At 28.7% G+C, this 19,450-nt stretch overlaps 1 protein-coding gene across 2 annotated transcripts in view; it reads right to left on the reverse strand.

Annotated features, from left to right (window-relative positions):
• LOC111622065 overlaps window positions 1-19,450 on the reverse strand; it is a 211,756-nt gene that overhangs the window by 17,134 nt on the left and 175,172 nt on the right. Inside the window, exon 5 of one of the 2 annotated variants that reach the window (XM_023364393.1) lies at window positions 13,781-13,813. The exons of the other annotated variant lie outside the window; for it this stretch is intronic. Coding sequence (XP_023220161.1) covers window positions 13,781-13,813 — 33 coding nt within the window. The remainder of the gene's footprint in view (window positions 1-13,780; window positions 13,814-19,450) is intronic. 2 annotated transcript variants of the gene reach the window in all.

Below are 19,450 nucleotides of genomic sequence, written 5' to 3' on the forward strand. Positions count from 1 at the left end.
TTTAAAAGCGACACAACAGAGAATTGTATGGTATTTCGATGCGTGTAAACTTTTAAATGAGGGGATGAAAAATACGCGTATAATTGTATGCGCATGTTGGACAACAGCATAACATCTTGACGTCAACAGAGAGGTAGTATGCAGGGGTGGAGTTGGTGGTATGCAAGGAAGAATGGGTGATCACTTTCATTCACTCTCACCCTTTGTGACCCGAAAGAACCCGGACGACTATCGTAATATGGGTTCTTTTAGGTCACAAAGGGTGAGAGAACGAGAGTGTCCACGAGGTAGTGACGAAGCAACCGCTTGTTCCTTACACCAGTCTAAATCATTACAGCAACAGATTAAATGTAACAATAATCAATATAACTTTCAGATTTCTTCTTACAGAATATTTTGTTGTATTTTGTTATAAATATGGCGTCGTTTCCTTGTTTAGAAGTTTAATAAAAACATTTTTTCTGCACTCTTTTAAACCCTGCGGGTACTAAGAGGGTTTAGTTGCAATCCCATCGTGTGTTCGACCAGTTCACACTGAGAGAAACTGCATAGGGATTACTTACTTAACAGGATCCAAACTTGAATCTTGTATCCACAAAACAATAGACTGATGCTTTTACTCCCTCTGTATACACACGTCTTTCTTGTGAATATTATATTATAACAATTTAGCAAGTTATATAATAATGTGTATATATATAAATACAGTAAAACCTGTCCAAAACGGAATCGTGCGATTTCTGTTTAAGCAGGTTTTATTTTGGTTTATAAGATATGATAAATGCATTAGATATAATGTAAATTAATACAGATATGGGTAGCAGAGCATCTTTTTATTACTTTAATTTCTAACTTTTTCCACCCTTACAAGACCTTTTAAAGTGGTTAAAGGTCAAGGAGAGATAGGGGTCATGTGTCATATGTAGTACCCTATCCCTCGCAATCCCATTGACCCATGGCAGAATGGAATAGCGAAGGATATGGCCCTACATATATAGAATAAACTTCCGATTTAATAAATATACTGCTCTCCCGGATTCGATTTTTGGTTCCCCAGAGAATTAGGCTCTCTTGGGACATCCGATTACAATAAATTTTAGACTTATAAAGAATTAGTAGAAAAATATTTAAAAATTAGAGACAGTATTTTTGACTTAATTTGCATAAAATCGGAATCTTTGTGTAAAGATAAAGATTTTTGTATAGGTAAAGAACCGTTAGTTGATTAACTTTGTGTCTTTAATTAATTTTCTTCCTTTCTAAAAAGCTAATTAAAATCTTAAAAGATCATTGCTATTAAACAATATTTTTGTGAAAATTTAGTAAAACATATTAATTTAATTTCAAATTAACTGAATGCATTTAACTATTATTACAATAGAGTCCCGATTATCTGGTTTTTATGATCTTATTCTTTTTACTCCTACATGGAGACTTATTTCTGTGAAGTAACGTAATGTTTACTATTTACTGTATATAACTAAACGTAACATGAAAACATGCGGGTGTTTACAGGTTTTTTTATTTCATTACTGAACTCGCATAACAAACCCTTTCCAAGTACAGCTCATATTAAATAAGGTACAGTACAATATTACCAAATTCTCAGATAAAATACTTAATTGAACAAGACACTATGAAGAAAGTGTCACTTAAATGAGTCAAGGATGCAACTTTCGCACGTAGGAGACACGCAAAACTTCAATAAAAATTGAAAATCGTACCGTTTAGACCGGTTATCCAGCATAAAGGAAGAGGATAATCGTTCAATCTAGACCGGATAATCGAGACTCTATTGTATTCGTCATTCATTTTTAATTACCTAAGTGGTATTTATCGCAAATAGTCGAATGAAATTAAATAAATAGCTACTAATGAGACCGGATAAGACCATTTTAAGAGTACAGTCGACCCCCCTATAATTACGGTCCCTATAATTACGATTCCTATAAAACTACGAAAAAATATACGTATTTTGGAAATGTTGAGTCGGATTAGTCTAGAATCGATTAATTTTATGGAAGAAAACCTTTCAATCAGCCGTAGTCCGTAAACTTGACACGTGTCGGGCTGTGATTGGAACGACTTGTAAGAAATCGGATTCCTAATAAATTGGAACGTATCTATATCTTATAGGGGGGTCGACTGTAATAAAAAATTCGTTTGAAAAAAAACTCAGTTATAAAGTATTATAATAGAGAGGAATTTTCTTAATTATCTTGAAATTTTCGGTTAATTTAAAATGAGGTATATTATTTTCAACACTTCGAGCATTAATTCTTTAAAGGACTTGAGAGAATTAAATGCATTTCAATGCGAAATTAAACCAGCAATAATCAGCAAGTAATGCCGAAATCATCCCCTCCAAGTAATTTGTAGTAATGCAAGTGATTTGGGAAGGGAGCTAAGAACGTTTCTTTGAAAATTGTTCACGTGTATACAAAGACTATTCCCATTGAAACTGTGCAATTTGCAAATATTTTCAATTGCAACTGACTAAATAGAAATTTTTCTAACTTTCTAAAGTAATTTTAAATCAATTTTTATCCCCTTATATAAACATCAACTTAATTGAATTTTCATTATAATTTCATAATTGATTTTGGCAATATAAACACATACATATATGTATTTTTAATTTAATTAATTAAATTAGAAATTAAAAATACACGTTGTTTTGTATATTCATTTATTCAATTTACCTTCAATAAAAATCCAATACGAGTTGCTTAACTTTCCCGGTAGAAAAGTTAAAATTGTGTATGGCGCCATCTGTTACGAGATTTTATTACCAAACTTTTTATATTAGTAATTATAAAATGGCAGAAAGCTTAATTTTTATGTTTTATATAAAATTGTAAATACTAATAACAAGTAAAGTCTACATTAATTCCGACCCCATTGAAGATACAACACGTGATCTCGTCTATCTCTCCACACCGAGGGCTTTTAACCACCAAACTTTAACAGCATCAATGTCCCTAATATAAGAACCTCCCTGAAAAATTTCAGATATTTTCGATAAAAGGAACAGGAGTTATTAAGCTTTTAATTGGATAAACAAAATCGTGCCCTTTTACATATACTAACTTCCCTGTTATATACACACTTCAGGAAAATAAAAATAATTTATAAAGAAAATATAAAAAAATTGCTTTTTTAGAAAGTATTTTTCGTAATTACAAATCATTCAAATGAATTTTTTTAGAACGAAAATACAGAAACTTGGCCGAAATTAGATGTGAAGTAATCTTATTTGAAGATTTCTTTATTCAATAAATGTAATTTAAGGTAGCTACTGCCTGTCGCATTAAAACTTCATCACATCAGAATCGATACAAGAGAAAAAACATAAAAATAATATCAGGAAAAGTGGAAAAATATATTAAAAAATATATATATATTTATTTTTTATACAAGCTCAATTTTACTTTATTTATAAGTGTAAATATCATCAGAACGGCTCCAATTCTTATATTATTTAGATAAAAATATAAGAAAGTAATTATTATAATGTCAAATTATAGAAGAAGTGAAAAAAAATAAGCAAAAAATCCAGCAACGAGTTGCTTAACTTTCCCGGTAACGTTTAAAACGGCGCGTGGTGCCATCTGTTATGATATTTTATTTTAAAAACTGTTTATATTTTTAATTATTATAAAATGACATAAAGCTTAATTTTCAGGATAGGGATGGGTTTTATAAAATATTGTAAATGTTAATAATGAATAAAATCGTCATTACATCCGAACCATTCGAGATATGATATTTGATCCCCTCTATCTCCCCAAACCATTGACCTATCACCACTAAAATTTAATGGTATTAACGCCCCGTATACATTAACATCCCTACATAATTTCAGGAATTTTCGACAAAAGGTACAAGAGTTATTAAGCTTCATAATCGTGCCTCTTCACACAGTAACATCCATACATATAGAAAAAGCTCCCGAATTTATTTTTTGTGTTTCTCGACGTTTTAAAGTCTCCTGAGTCCAAAAAAGTAAAAATTTTGCAGGGTCATTTTTGACCGATCATCCGGGAAAATAAAAATAATGAAAATAAATAGAAAAGACAAGAAAATAAGTAGAAAAGAGTAGAAAATAAAACGGAAAAGACAAATGTCATCCGTAATGAAGCATCTTTAATATAGACTTAATTAAATTATATTTTATCCAATATTTTTATTTTGTTTTATATTTTTCTTTTCTTCGATTTTTTTAAAGTGAAGATTGATAGTTTATAAAAGGAAAAATAAGATTAAATTGGCAAATATTCAACGAGAAACAATAGATATCGGATTTATTGTATACGGGAGTGTGAACATTCTGCATCAGATAATCGATTATCCGTTTAATTTACTTAATAAACTCGTCCAATTTAAAGATATCAGTTAAAAATATTAATAATAATTCTAAGAATTTCATTTAAAACAACATTAATTCTTTAATNTATACACATATATAACAGTGGAAGACATTAAGGTTGATGATCGATATTTCGAGTTAAATTAAGTTACCAGTCAAATTAAATTAACGAAAAAACCAATTTTAGTGATAAATTAAATAAGAAAATGCAAGATATCGTTTTAATATTCTTGTAGAATCAATTTTTTTGTCATACGTTCTTTTGTAAGAAAGTCATTTTCGATATATTAATTACTTTCTCCTTCTATCAAGCTTAATTAAAGTGACAGGAGATAAAGACTCAATCAACGGCTTTCTGTTTATTATTAAAATAGACTGACATTATTATCTAACATCTGAGCTACAGGAGAAATTTTAGTTAAATATTTCTATATATTCAATATAAAATTTAAGTTCTTTTATTAGCTTTATATTCACAGGGTTAAAGTTCATTTCCACATGTCTCGAATCTTGTAACCATAGGGTTTTCAACCTCTATAAATAACCAAGAAGGCCTATATCTTGTACTACACTATAGCGGGCTGATGATAATAATTATCTTTACATAATCTATAGGTTTTCATTTTTTCCTAACTCTCCATTCTGGGGCATTAAAAAACCCTTTTCTTCATGGCCATTATTAAGTTATATCAAACTAACAATGGCGGAATTCAGTAAAGATCTTGTATTAATAATCAAACCGAACTCTTTTCTTTATTATTTCATAAGTAATAATAAAAGAAAGAGTTCGATTATTCGTAAAAATTTCTAAATATCTGAAATAAACTCAAATACAGAAGCTCCAAAATGTCACAAATCCTGTATCCTACGTCTTAGCCATATTTATCATCCACCTCTATTATATAATCATTTTAAAAATGATTATATAATACGAACCATAATTCAGATTGAAGACAATAAATTATTTCCTTAAATAATTTTTTAAATATATTATTGAAACCGTTTTAAAGTATAATTGATCAATCAATCATATTTCAAAATGATTGGCTGATGATATGGTTTCTTAAACGTTAATTGGCTAATGATATCATTTGATTGAAGATGATTGGTTAATAACATCGATTTAAAAATTTGTTGGTTAATGATAACTATTGAAGATGATTGGCTAACGATATCGATTGAAGATGATTGGTTAATGATATCACATGGCTTAAGATGATTGGCTATAATGATATAAACTATATAAAGGTAATTGCACGTATTTTCATATACTGAATTAATGTTTTTTTTTTTTATTATTTTATTATGGCTTTTGAATGGCATTTTATTTAATTACAGATGATCTCTGTTTATTAATATGAGTTATTATATTTTGTGTAATAGTTGCAGTAATAAATTCTTTAATTTTATTTATGTATCATTAATATACTGTGTATATTATTAATAAACGAATTATATTAAATACCAAGTAACTTTTATACGAAATTTAGTAAGTGTTATATAAGATATGCTGTAGAGAAGTTAAGTTATGGTTCTTCCATGCGAGAATTAGATTATTTGATACGGAAGAGGAAAATATGCTTATATTGAAAGTTTGTATCGGTTTTCTTTTCACTTAAATCATAAAATTATAAACTACGTTCGAAAATTCATGAAAATATCAGATGAAATTTTAATTCGTTTTCATATCTTGATTTAAATTGTGAATGATTACTTTGCGGTTTCACCGTTTGAAGCTCTTTCTTAGCTCATTAATTTAAAATTGTGTTAAGAATTTATCTACTAAGCCATCGTAGATTAAGTAAATTAGCAACACAGACCTGGCAAAATATGTTATAGTATATGATAACATATTAACAATCTCATATATTATTAATAAATTAAATTTAATTGTTTTAGTTTAAATAACGAACGTGTATCCATAAATTATAATTAAGANGTACTAAAACACATTAGCACAAAGCTAAAATTGTGTGTGGCACCATCTGTTAGGAGATTTTATTAAAAATAACTTTTATATTATTAATTATTATAGAAAGTCAAAAGGTTTATTTAATTTTGAAGGTAGATATGCGTTTTTAAAAAATTGTAAATGCCAATAACAAGTAAATTCTTTATTAACTTTCACCCCACTAAAGATATGACATGTGACTTCTCTATCTTTCTATCCCCCCGACCTTTAACTACCAAAATTCAATAGCATCAATATGCTCCGTATACACAAGTTATCATGCCAGATTTCGTTTCTTAATCATTACTTCCATCCTGTGATATTAAACAAAACATACCTAAACACATACCTACACACATACGTATATATATATATATATATATATATTTGAGATCAGGAAACTTTTTCCTGATTCTTTTACTTTTTTGGGTTCAGGGGGTCTCGAAACGACAAGATTTACAAAAAAAAAACCAGGAGGATTAAATTACAGATACGTTTACAATACGTTCGTGTGTTATATAGCCTATATAACAGCCAGGAAATTGATAGACATAGTTTCGATATTATTTTTCTAACTAAACGCGTTAAAATAACAGCAAGAATAGCAATATTTGCTGCTTATTCTTTAATATTTTACCTACAGTGTCTTCTCGATTATCTGGCCTAAACATTATTTCGATAAGCAAAATAATAAAGGATCCAAATGATACGAAATGAATCCTTATAACATATACTGTACTGTACAGTACAATATGCGTTGTATTTTGAAACGTATAGAGTACAAAATGAAATCACCTGTAAAAATCTACGTGTACCATGTCCCAAAATTCAGTTAACTTTCGTAAAAATATGCAACCGTCTTATCTAAATAATTAATTTTATATTTTTACACTAATTTCGTAAAAGAAAATGCATTGTTTTAAACTTAGCCTACGATTAATTTAAAAGTATAGATGGAACACAAAAATTAATAACAGTTAACTGACTTATGGGTCATTTTATATATTTATTATTAACCATACATTACTTAAACAATTTTAAAATAAAATTTGTAGAAAACAAGATTAAGGAAAGACGGACAGACGAACGACAGTGAGAATTTATAGGTCTACAATTTTTTTATTTTTTTCAAATTGCAGCCCAATAAAACTAAACCAACGTTATTACATTAAAAGAAAATTAAAACGAAAAAGAAGATAAAATAATAGCAGCGACCAGACAACACTAAAGCCCGGATAATCGGGATTCTACTATATAAGAAAGAGTTGGTAGCCATTTTTAATTGCAAAGTCATATGTCATTTTAGAGGAAAGTCCTAAAGTTTCGTGTTATAGCGCAAGTTGCATATGTATATACTGTATATACTGTATTCGCCTTGCATAGAGGATCTCATAGTAAATAATAAAACAAAAGAAAAAATATTCTATTTGCTTGTAATTTAGTTTTCATTTAATTTACATGAAAAGTAGAAAAACTGTGACAAAAAGCTTATTTTTATATCAGGTGGAGTTAGCGGCTAGAACAGGTAACATGCACAACACATAAACCACACAGGTGTGTATGTTGTTTTTTTTTTATACCTATGCATAGGTATAAGAATATTATGCAGAGATATAAGAATAGGCATAAGGTTATGCAATGGTTAAGTGTAAACACTTGTAATACACAACTGATTTTTTTTATCTTATACTTCATTCTACTTTTGTTTCTTCTAACATTTTCTAAAGCTTTCTTGTGTTTATTTAGAATTTATTATTAAAAATATCAATATGAATATATCAAAATAACTAGAAATATTTTTATAAGTTTCAAGCATAAAATTTCTTTGTTAATTTTTTTAAATAACAAATTAATTAATTTACTTATTATGTAAGTCTACAGTACAATAGTTAAAGTATGAAAGTTGCATTGTATTGTACAGTACAGTACGTAACGTTCTTGTATCAAAATATCAGAATGTTTTTAATAATTTTAATTAAAAAAACAACAAAAAAAGACAAAATAAATCTGTAACAAAAGATAAGAAACTTTTAAAAAGTTTAAAGGAAATTGGTATATTGCCAGGAAGAAGGGGGAGAAAAAAATCAGTCATACGACAAATAGATGAATAAATACTGACTTGATCCTTTGTTCTTTCAATTCCAGCCATAGTAGTAAATTTTTTTTATTAAATTATTTATATTATGTTTAATTATATACAGTAAAACCAGGTCAAAACGAAACATAAATACAATGGAAACCTGTTTAAACGGGAAGAGTTCTTCCAAACGTAGCTATTTTCTGTGTTTAAAAACCTGTTTAAAACGGAAACCCGCCTAAACGAAAAAACATTCGGTGCCGTGCGAGTCCGGTTTACACAGGTTTTACTGTATTTGCTTAATATACAATTTATATTCATAAAAAATAAAATAAAAATTGCATGAACAATTCTTTTAGATATTTCCTTTCTTTTTCTATTTTACAAATAAGATAATTTAGAAACAAAATTCATAAAATTGTATATAAAACAGATTAATGTTAAGATCAATCTGAATAAATTTATTTTTTATGAAACAAATTTTCTTTGTATTAACTTATTTAATGGCGGAAAACAAAGAGAAAATGCAGTTAAAAGTTTTAAACCTTAAACTCTTAAATCTTTAAGAAGATAAATTTATTCCTTAAACTTATTTAAGCTGAAGCAAACAAAAAAATTTATCTTTTTAAGGATTTAAAATTCTATTTTATAACAAAATCCAGGTTAAATAAAATATAATATATTTAAAGTAATTTAAAATAAAGTAGGAAGAGATTCCCAGTTATAATATGTTATTTAGATAATACACATCCTGATACAATACATTTAAAATGCATGTTTACTTTCCCGGCTGTTATGTATAACAGAGGGAAAGAATGGCGATCGGTCAGAAAAAGACCCCTCGAAATTTTTACATTTTTGGACCTAGGAGACCTTCAAACGTCGAGAAATGCAAAAAGGTTTTACTGTATGTATGAGGGTCACGATTTTGTTTACCCAGTTTGAAGCTTGATAACTCCTGTTCCTTTTGTCGAAAATTTCTGAAATTTTACGAAGAGGTTCGTGTATTAGAGACATTAATTCTGATAAATTTTGGTGATAAAAGGTCAACGGGATGCGGAGATAGAGAAGGTCATACATCGTATCTCATATGGAGTTGGACTTAACGAAGATTTTACTCGTTATTAGCATTTACAATTACTTGTAAAACTTATCTCTATCCTTAGAATTAAGCTTTTTGCCAGTTTATAACATTTAATAATATAAAAATTTTTGTTAAAAAATCTCGTAACAGTTGTTAACACACAAAAGTTTTAATTCTTTTGCCGGGAAAGTTATGCAACTCGTTGCTACATTTTTCTTTTTAAAGTTGATTTAACAGTTTGGAAATAAAGTTGGAGCATAAAAATGTTCCTTTTCTCTGAAGATTTGTTAATGTTTCTTTTAAAAAACTTTATCCGGCATAAATGTAGAAAAAAAGATTTTAAAAAAATTCTATGTCAGGATAAATAGGAAGACCGGATAATAGAAAATGTAGTGTACTATACAGTACATTCAGAGGTGGATAATGGGTAAGATGTTAGATATAATATAGCGGAATTTAGTCAAACTTGTATTCGTAATTTTAAACTAGATTTAGACAAAAATCCCGATTATCCGGTTACATTGCCAAATGTCAAGATAATCGAGTTTTGCGGTATTTCAAATTTATATTGAACTTATAACGATGATGGATAAAATTACTGGACAGTTGTAGTATAACACTAGATAGAGGTTAGTTTCCTACAGAAAGTCCTTCTGGGAGAGACCCATGGAAGATGTCTCTCCCAGAAGGACTTGGAAGATGATAAGGCTACATGGGCCTTATCACAAGGCAGATTACTAAAGAGATACGGCTACTTGTCTTATCCCATTACCCAGTCAAACAAATAAACTTAATTGATCTTTCTTCCATATGTACAAAATAAATTTATAAATTCAATTTATAATATACTATAATCTTCAAATACAACAAAGAGTTGCGTAACTTTCCCGGCCAAAATTTAAAATTGCGTGCGACGCCATCTGTTACGAGATTTTATTTAAAAACTTTTATATTATTTATTTATTATAAAATGGCAAAGAGCTTAATTTTTACGGTAGAGATGCGTTATATTAAAAAAATTGTAAATGCTTATAACGAATAAAATCGTTATTAAATCCGATTCTACTCGAGATATAACACACGACACACCTGTACCTTCCCACCCATCATCAAAATTTAATAGCATCAATGCCCTTAATACACAAACCTTCCTGTAAAATTTCAGAAATTTTTGACAAAAGGGATAAGAGTTATTAAGCTCAAAATGAGTGAATAAAAATACCCCATCCTCACACATATTAATATACACTGAAACACAAAGACAAACAAACACAAAAGCAAAGACAAATACAAAAACAAAGATAAAAACACCAAAACAAAGATAAAAACACAAAAACAAACATACAAAACACAAAGACAAAGACAAAGACAATGACAAAAATATACACAGACACATACACTACGTCTATACATAAAGAAGTTACGCCAAATATTTTGGTCATTTCTCGAGGTTTCAAAGTGTCCTATGTCCAAAAATATAAAGTATTTGGGGGGGGGTCATTTTTTGACCTATCGCCACGCTTCCCCTCCGTTACGTATGACATCCGGAAAAAATAAAAATAATCGAAAGTCTAATGAAGTTTGAATAAGGAAATAAAGAAAATTTTAAATTAAAAAACGAAGAAAAAAGTTATAAAGTTAGAATTTGATCTGAAAGAATTTCCAGAGAAACATTATCTGGAATATAAAAAGTAAGATTTATTCGTGTAATGATATTTTTATGATTATAAAGAAAAAATAAAACTACTTTAAAATGTATTCGAAAGTAGTTTTGATATTAAAGAAGAAATAAAGATTTGAATGTAGCCATTTACTAAATCCTTTCTTTCGGTTAATTTACAGTTTCAACTTTCCTGAGATTGTTTAGAAAACTTATAAAATACTATGTTAAGTATCTTGGTTTTATGATAAAAGATCTTTTCAGACAGGTTTTTATAATAGAAAGGTTATCTCTGGAAGGAGCAATCTCTAACCTTCATGCAACATTGCTGATTGAGTATTAAACGTTAAAACAAAATCCTTACCCGGTGGAACGTTGTAGCTTCATGGGAACCAAGGGAAATTTTAATTAGGCGGCCTCATACAAAGTGTTGACTTCAGACATTTTTTTTTGGAAGGAATCTCCCGGTATCCTATGGAGGATTAAGTTCTGCCCAGCTCCTGCGCTAAACCAGCAATTTAGGGTCCCCAGATATGGCGCCAAATTTAACTTTCTATATTCTTATTACGGGAATGAGTTCATAAAGCATTAGTTTGTGGCCCTCTATTGCCAGAGGCCTCAAGAAATTGTTCTTTAGAGCGTAGGATCATAATAGTGTAACACTTATGCTAATCGTACAAATAAGAATTCGCAGATTTCTTATACAGTAAAACCTGCGTAAAACGGAATCGCACGATTCCGGCTTAGCAGTTTCCATTTTGAACAGGTTTATTTAACAGAAAATCACTCTGTACTAAATAATTTTTCCTGTTTAGGCGGTTTCCGTTTTATCCAGGTTTCATTTTGGTTAGGTTTCATTGTATTAAGAAATCCAGCAACGTAACATATGGCAATAGCTTCTGGGAGAAATTTCTAAGGGAAACTTGTCCCTATTTAAGTGTTACAAACGTGAACCTGAGAATGTCAGGAGAATAATACGTTGGCGAGGTACGAACCCACGACCGACTTACGAGTGTTCAGTGGTTTTAACGAGTGGTACTGTACATCACTGGAATGGGAGAAGATCTAGAGGATTTCTTAGTGGTATTAGTGGCACACGAATCAGTACTAGCCATGTGAGTAAACTATAATTAGAAAACATTTGCGGAACTTTTGAAAAATAATTTCTTCAATGTCAGAAAGATCTATTGTACAGTTCAGTAAACGTAATTGCAAAGAGAAATTTGACAAAACTAAGCTAAATTATCGTACACGAAGAAGAGGTCAAAAATGGCTGAAAAACTGTACACGTAATCAATTCATTTAGTTACAAATAAAATTAATTTATCAAAATTATAAAATTATATCCACTTCATTAAAGTTTTAAACAAAACTGTTGCCATAAATACAATACTCTTACATACAAAGATGCACACAAAACTAATGCTAGATCATTCATTCGTACACGCACAGAAATTCTCACCAAATTATTTCCTATCATTAATTATGATATTATTATATAATTTAATTATTTAAGAAGATAATTCATCGAAAATTAAACAATTTATTCAAATAAGAAAGACAGTAGAAGACTAAACAAGCTTAAATAGAACTGATTACCGAGTAATCAGAGTAGTATACACATATATAACAGTGGAAGACATTAAGGTCCTTTATCTCTTGTATTAATATATATATATATATATATGTACAGTACCTAGCTAATTGTTCTCTTAGAAAGATTGGATGGCATATTTCCAAAACAGACATTCTATCATTTCTAAGATTTTGGCAAGAGATCGCAGCTGGGCCACTTCACTACCAAGTGTTGTCACATCGCTCATCGAATTACTGAACCTTAAACGCTGTCACCTCTACCAAAAAAGAAACGTCTAATGACTGAACGCACAAAAATAATATTAAAAATAAATTATACAGTAAAACCTGTCCAAAACGGAACCTCAATAAAGCGGAAACTTGCCTAAACCGGAAATTTTCTTAGGAACGAATCGATTTTCTGTGTTAAAAAAAACCGTTCGAAACGAAAACTTACCAAACCGGAAAAACACGAGTCCGGCTTATACAGGTTTAACTCTAATTAAAAATAAATCTTTAATCTTCCTTCAAAATTTTTGTCTTGAACTTTTAAAAAAAAGTAATCGTTTAAGCGATGTGGGAGATGTTTTTTTTTTTAAAAAGGTAATTTCAGTTAGTAGTAATTTTTGGGTGGCCCAAAAGTCGGTTAACCGAGAATACTCGTATACAAGTTAATAATTAACAAAATGGAGGAATTAATTCTCATACTGAATCATTTTAATACACTCCTTTCGTACGTTAAACCTGTTTAAAACGGTTAACTCTGAGGCCTGTCTCGTATATAAAATTCAAATTTCCGAAGTAAAAAAATTTAAATTTAAATTCAATTTCTTCTTCTTTCACAGGAAAGAAATGCATCAGCGATTACATTGGATTTATATTCCTACAATTGAAGATGTGGGCATTACGTTTTCAAATGGCATCTTACCACCCCCTTTCTACGGATTAACTTATAATTTATCTAAGTAAATACTAAAAAATAAATTAGAAAAATAAGAGAATTAGAATTAAATTCCTTGTTAATACAATGGATAATATAATCTTGTAGGTCTGTCTATACATACCTCTACCATAAGCCCCTTGTTTGCCTTCGTCCTCTGCACAATTTGCCACGAACACATACGAGAAAAGGGGGGAAGAAGGCAGAAGAAACAGGAAAGGAAAAAAAATAATAAAAGATAAAATTAGTTTATGTGTTTATTAATTAAATAGATAATAATTTTAAAAAATAGACAAAAAAAAAGAAACAGTTATAACAACAGAAATTGTGCATATTTTAAATTTAATTCCTTCTTTACAGGTTAAAATTCATACTTACAACTAATTTTCGATTAAAAATCCATATTTTTAACCATTTAAATTACTTCAAAATTATATTTTAATTGTTGTGATTTTATGAATACAGTTAAACCTGTCTAAAACGGAAGCTGAATTAAAATGAAATCTGCCAAAGAGGAAGAATTTCTTTATGAACGGAGCGATTTTCTATGTTAAATAATAAAACTTGTTCAAAACGGAAACCTGCCAAAACGGAAAAAATATTTCGTACGGTGAGATTTCGGTTTATACAGGTTTTACTGTATAACGAAATTTTAAATGTTGTTATTACTATTAAAATATTCGAAATGTCCGTTGTGTACAGGTGACCGTTTTGGCGTGAAAAATAGTACAGTATTCTCAATACGGACAAACCTCTCAACAACGGTCACATATGGAAGCATTAAAAAACGGCCGTTATTTTGCAGGTAATTCTATATGCGATTTCGTTCAAGTTTCTGGGAGAATGACCGCTATTTACAGGTGATTGTTATTGGAGGTTCGATTATATTTTTATAAGAAAATTCTCTTTAATTAGTCTGCATTAAAACATTTTTTCTCTAAAAATAACAATATACATACATACAATAAGTAGGGGAGAACGGGGCAACTTCGGCATGCGGGGCAAGTTTGTCAAGCGCTTTTTTTTAAAAACAAATTAAAAGGAGACTTTGGTTATAGGTTAGGCAGTTGAGTTTTATTGGTGGCTTGTTGAGTGTAGTGTTTTTATTGTTCTCCAACAAGNACTTTAGAAATTTATCTTTATAGCTTAACTTTTTATTTAAAAAGATATTTTAGAATGATTGGCTGATGATATGATTTTCTTAACGCCGATTGGTTAATGATATCGATTTGATTAATGATGATTCGTTGCGTTGATAGAAGTCCACGTAAGTCCATTTATGCTAATTTTCATACTCTATTTTATAGGATTGCAATTTTCAAAATGAATACCTGTATATTCCCACTAACCTCCATCCGACTGTCTGTCCGTCCTTAATTAATCTCGAGAATATAATTAGATAGATAAAAATCGATACCAGATGTGGAAAACTAAGGGTTTAGAGACCCCGATTAACTATATAAGAACTTCGGTTTACACCGAAACACACTTGCTTTTTTTTAAATTAAATTATTATTAATTGTTGCAGCTCAGAATTGTGACAACAAGAAAATGTTCGTTTTCATTAAAATAAATTTATTTTAATATATTAATTAATTAATTAGCCTAAGTAATCTAATTAATTAGGTTACTTAGGCTATTTTAAAATTAAATAATATTTTTTTTTATTTATAAACGAAATTAAAATTATACATTTAATTTTGTTGATCAATAAATAAATTTAATTAACAAAATCCTACTTTTAATTCTATTTAAAAATTGATTAACCAATTAGTCATTGATCAATTGTTCTTATATTGATCATCTATGTGCATTGTTCCAGCAAATTTTTTTTACTTTCCATCTCCCTCTCGATTTAATCTTAACTCGTCCATCATTTTATAAAGGTTTAGTTGAAAAAATGTTTGAAAAAAACTGTTCTAAAATTAACATAAATTTAAATAATAGCAGAGAGTTTTGATTTTTAAAAAGTGCATTAAAAAATACATTGTCTTCTGCAATTTTCCTAAATTATTCTTAATATCTTACATTTAATATATATATATATAGTAAACACTTGTTTACAGTACTAAAACACATTAGCACAAAGCTAAAATTGTGTGTGGCACCATCTGTTATAATATTTAATTAAAAACTGTTTATATTTTTAATTATTATAAAATGACATAAAGCTTAATTTTCAGGATAGGGATGGGTTTTATAAAATATTGTAAATGTTAATAATGAATAAAATCGTCATTACATCCGAACCATTCGAGATATGATATTTGATCCCCTCTATCTCCCCAAACCATTGACCTATCACCACTAAAATTTAATGGTATTAACGCCCCGTATACATTAACATCCCTACATAATTTCAGGAATTTTCGACAAAAGGTACAAGAGTTATTAAGCTTCATAATCGTGCCTCTTCACACAGTAACATCCATACATATAGAAAAAACTCCCGAATTTTTTTTTTTTTTTTTTTTTTTTATTTCTCGACGTTTTAAAGTCTCCTGAGTCCAAAAAAGTAAAAATTTTACAGGGTCATTTTTGACCGATCATCCGGGAAAATAAAAATAATTTATAAAGAAAATATAAAAAAATTGCTTTTTTAGAAAGTATTTTTCGTAATTACAAATCATTCAAATGAATTTTTTTTTTAGAACGAAAATACAGAAACTTGGCCGAAATTAGATGTGAAGTAATCTTATTTGAAGATTTCTTTATTCAATAAATGTAATTTAAGGTAGCTACTGCCTGTCGCATTAAAACTTCATCACATCAGAATCGATACAAGAGAAAAAACATAAAAATAATATCAGGAAAAGTGGAAAAATATATTAAAAAATATATATATATTTATTTTTTAATAAACAACGTTATTTTATTTTTGCCCCTATCAAAAAATCCTGATTACGCCCATGCATCTAAATAAATAATTTAATAAAATATAGTGAAATTATTCAATTCTTCTGGAAAGTAGAAAATTACAACATGAAATTACTTTCTGATACATCAGCCAAGCATTCTTGGCTCTTCCTGGGGCTTTCTCCTGTGTCTTTCCCCTGTTCTGAAAGCTAACCGCGGAACCTTTATAAATAATAATTATTTAATAAAATATATTAAAATTCTTCAATATTCTTGAGAGTGGGAAAATTAAAACGTGAAATTACTTTCTAGTACTAAAGTCAGGAGTTCCTGGCTCTTCCTGGCTCCTACTGGGGTTCTTGGCTGGTTAACTGAAATCTAACCAGGTTAGAATGCAGGAATCATCCTTGCAAATAAATAAATTAAGAAAGTATCTAATAAGTATAGGAAAAAGATTTCAATGTGAATTACATACATGTACAGTATGTACTGTACAATATCCAAGAGTTTACTCTTCATCCAAAGTGATACAAGGTTAAACTGTGCCCTGTTCGTTTTGGCCGGAAAGTGTACACTTTAATGACAATTTGACATTATACCTTAAGTATTAAAATGAACAAATTCAAAAAATGACGTCTGATTGACGTAAATGTGTACATTTTCTAAATGAAATGAACAAACCTTATAATTCTAGGTACTGTTCAATTAGTTAACATGAAAGACAAACACCAAAGAATTAAGTATTAACAATTAAAAACTGTCTTACATCTCTATCAATTTTCAAAATAGAGGAGCAAAATACAATTTATTCAAGTACTTTTAATAATTATTAATACTACATTCAATTAGATTTTAGTATCGAACAAAGTAAAAATTCAATAAAACATTTTTAAAAATTAGTAGACTATTAATAGACCTACGTTTAATTAATAATTTTAAAAAAAGTTTTAAAAATTAAAAATAAAATTAAAGAAAATTTAAAAAAAATTAATTAAAAATTTTATAAATGGTCATAAATAATTAATTTAAAAAATTGAAATAAATATTTATAAAATTATATATATAAATTTGTTTGAATTTTATTAATAGATAAATTCCAAAATAAAAATTATTTTTTACATTTATAGATCTAATTTTTAAAAATATTTTTTCCTGGTTTTAAGGTAATAAAATCAGAAAAATTAAGAAAAAATTAATTAAAATTTTAAAGCTAACTTTTTAATTTTTTATTAATTTTACGCCAAAGAACTTAGAAAGCTACTAGCTAATCAATTAATTAAAATAAGTACCGAGAAAACTAAGAATTCCCATTTTTAGAAGAAATAGAAAACTATACAAATAACATCAGTGAAGGAGTAGATAAAGTGGGTCGTGGGTTCGCACCTCGTAAACAGGCTGGCCACGTGGAGTTTCCCGAGATTTTCTTCACTTTTATAACAACTAAATACGTGCCAGTGTCCCATAGAAAGTCTTCCTGGGTGGCATTCCTCTTGGGAGATCTCCCACCTGCATTGCCATGTACAGTACAAACAAACACACAACTCTACTTTTAATCAATGTTATTCTTCTACCCTGTCCATCGCTATTCCTCAATCCTATGTCCTTAGTAATGTGAACTTCAATTACAGAAGTCTCTACATGCAAATACGACACAGCTCGCTTTGTATTAGATATTCATTTAAAATCCGAGAGGTCTCATCTTTATAATAATACAACCACAATGATACAGGATTGCCCTTTTAGCATCTCTAATATCGGTTCTACCTACACTACTGCTACACTGTTATCATGACTGTCTTATAAGGGATTAGTGGATAAAACTAGTAAACTACTTTGTTGCGGGTTCACGCTTTACATGGTCACGTGGAGTTTTCCGAGTTTTCTTCACGTGTCTAACACCTAAATAGGAGCGAATTTCCCATAGAATGTCCTTCCAGTTATCTTAACCATCAATTCAACAATTCTATCAGAAACTTCTTGTCCATTTCTCAACTTCATCGAACGTGCCAATCCATAGTTCATGTTTAACATACATTAATTGAAATTTCCAATAAAGCCTAAGGGTATCTTTCGTAATAGTTTCCATAATAACTCGACTAAATTACAAATATATTACTCGAAATATTCAAAACTATTTAACAGATGTCTTCTTCGAATGTTCCCAAAGGTCTAAGATATAATTTAGATGTTCAATGTTCAAAGATGTTTTGTTCTTGTTTATGTACAAAATTACTTTCTGGTTTTGTAAGTTTAAGCTATCTGTTTCATTTGTAATTGTCAATTTAAAATATATCTGCCATTCAATAAGATTCTATAAAGTTTTCTTCAATAAGGTTCTATAAGGTTCCTTCAATGAGATTCCATAATATTCCTTCAGTAAGTTCCATAAAGTACTGTATTGTACAGTACCTTCCATAAGGTTTCTTAAATAAGATTCTATAAGTTTCCTTCAAAGAGATTTCATAAAATTTCTTCAATCAGGTTCCATAAAGTTCCTTCAATAAGGCTCCACAAGATTCCTTCAATAGGATTCCTTAAGTTCCTTCAATAAAGCCCTTCCTTCAATAGGATCACATAAGGTTCCTTAATTAAATAACCTTTCATAAGGTATAATAAAATTTAATAATTGTTATAACTATTAAACTTAAAATTCGGTTTGAAATCATCAAATGTTGTGTTTAATATGTTTAAATAGTGTTTTTATTTTACTAATAAAAAAAAATAATCATATTGACATAATATAAATTCAAAATTAAATTAAATTAATATTTTTATGTAAATAAAAATTATAAATTCAAGAATTAATTCAGTTTTAAATTGTGAAAACAGAATTAAATTATATTTAGAAAGAAGATAAACATTTATAAATTTTAAATTCACTCTTGATATAATTTTAAAATTAATTCAATAAAAATTTATTAGATTTTTATTTTGGACC

This window comes from Centruroides sculpturatus, unplaced genomic scaffold (genome assembly GCF_000671375.1).
Source record: "Centruroides sculpturatus isolate CEXI.00-Female unplaced genomic scaffold, Cexi_2.0 scaffold14, whole genome shotgun sequence".
Classification (NCBI taxonomy): domain Eukaryota; kingdom Metazoa; phylum Arthropoda; class Arachnida; order Scorpiones; family Buthidae; genus Centruroides; species Centruroides sculpturatus.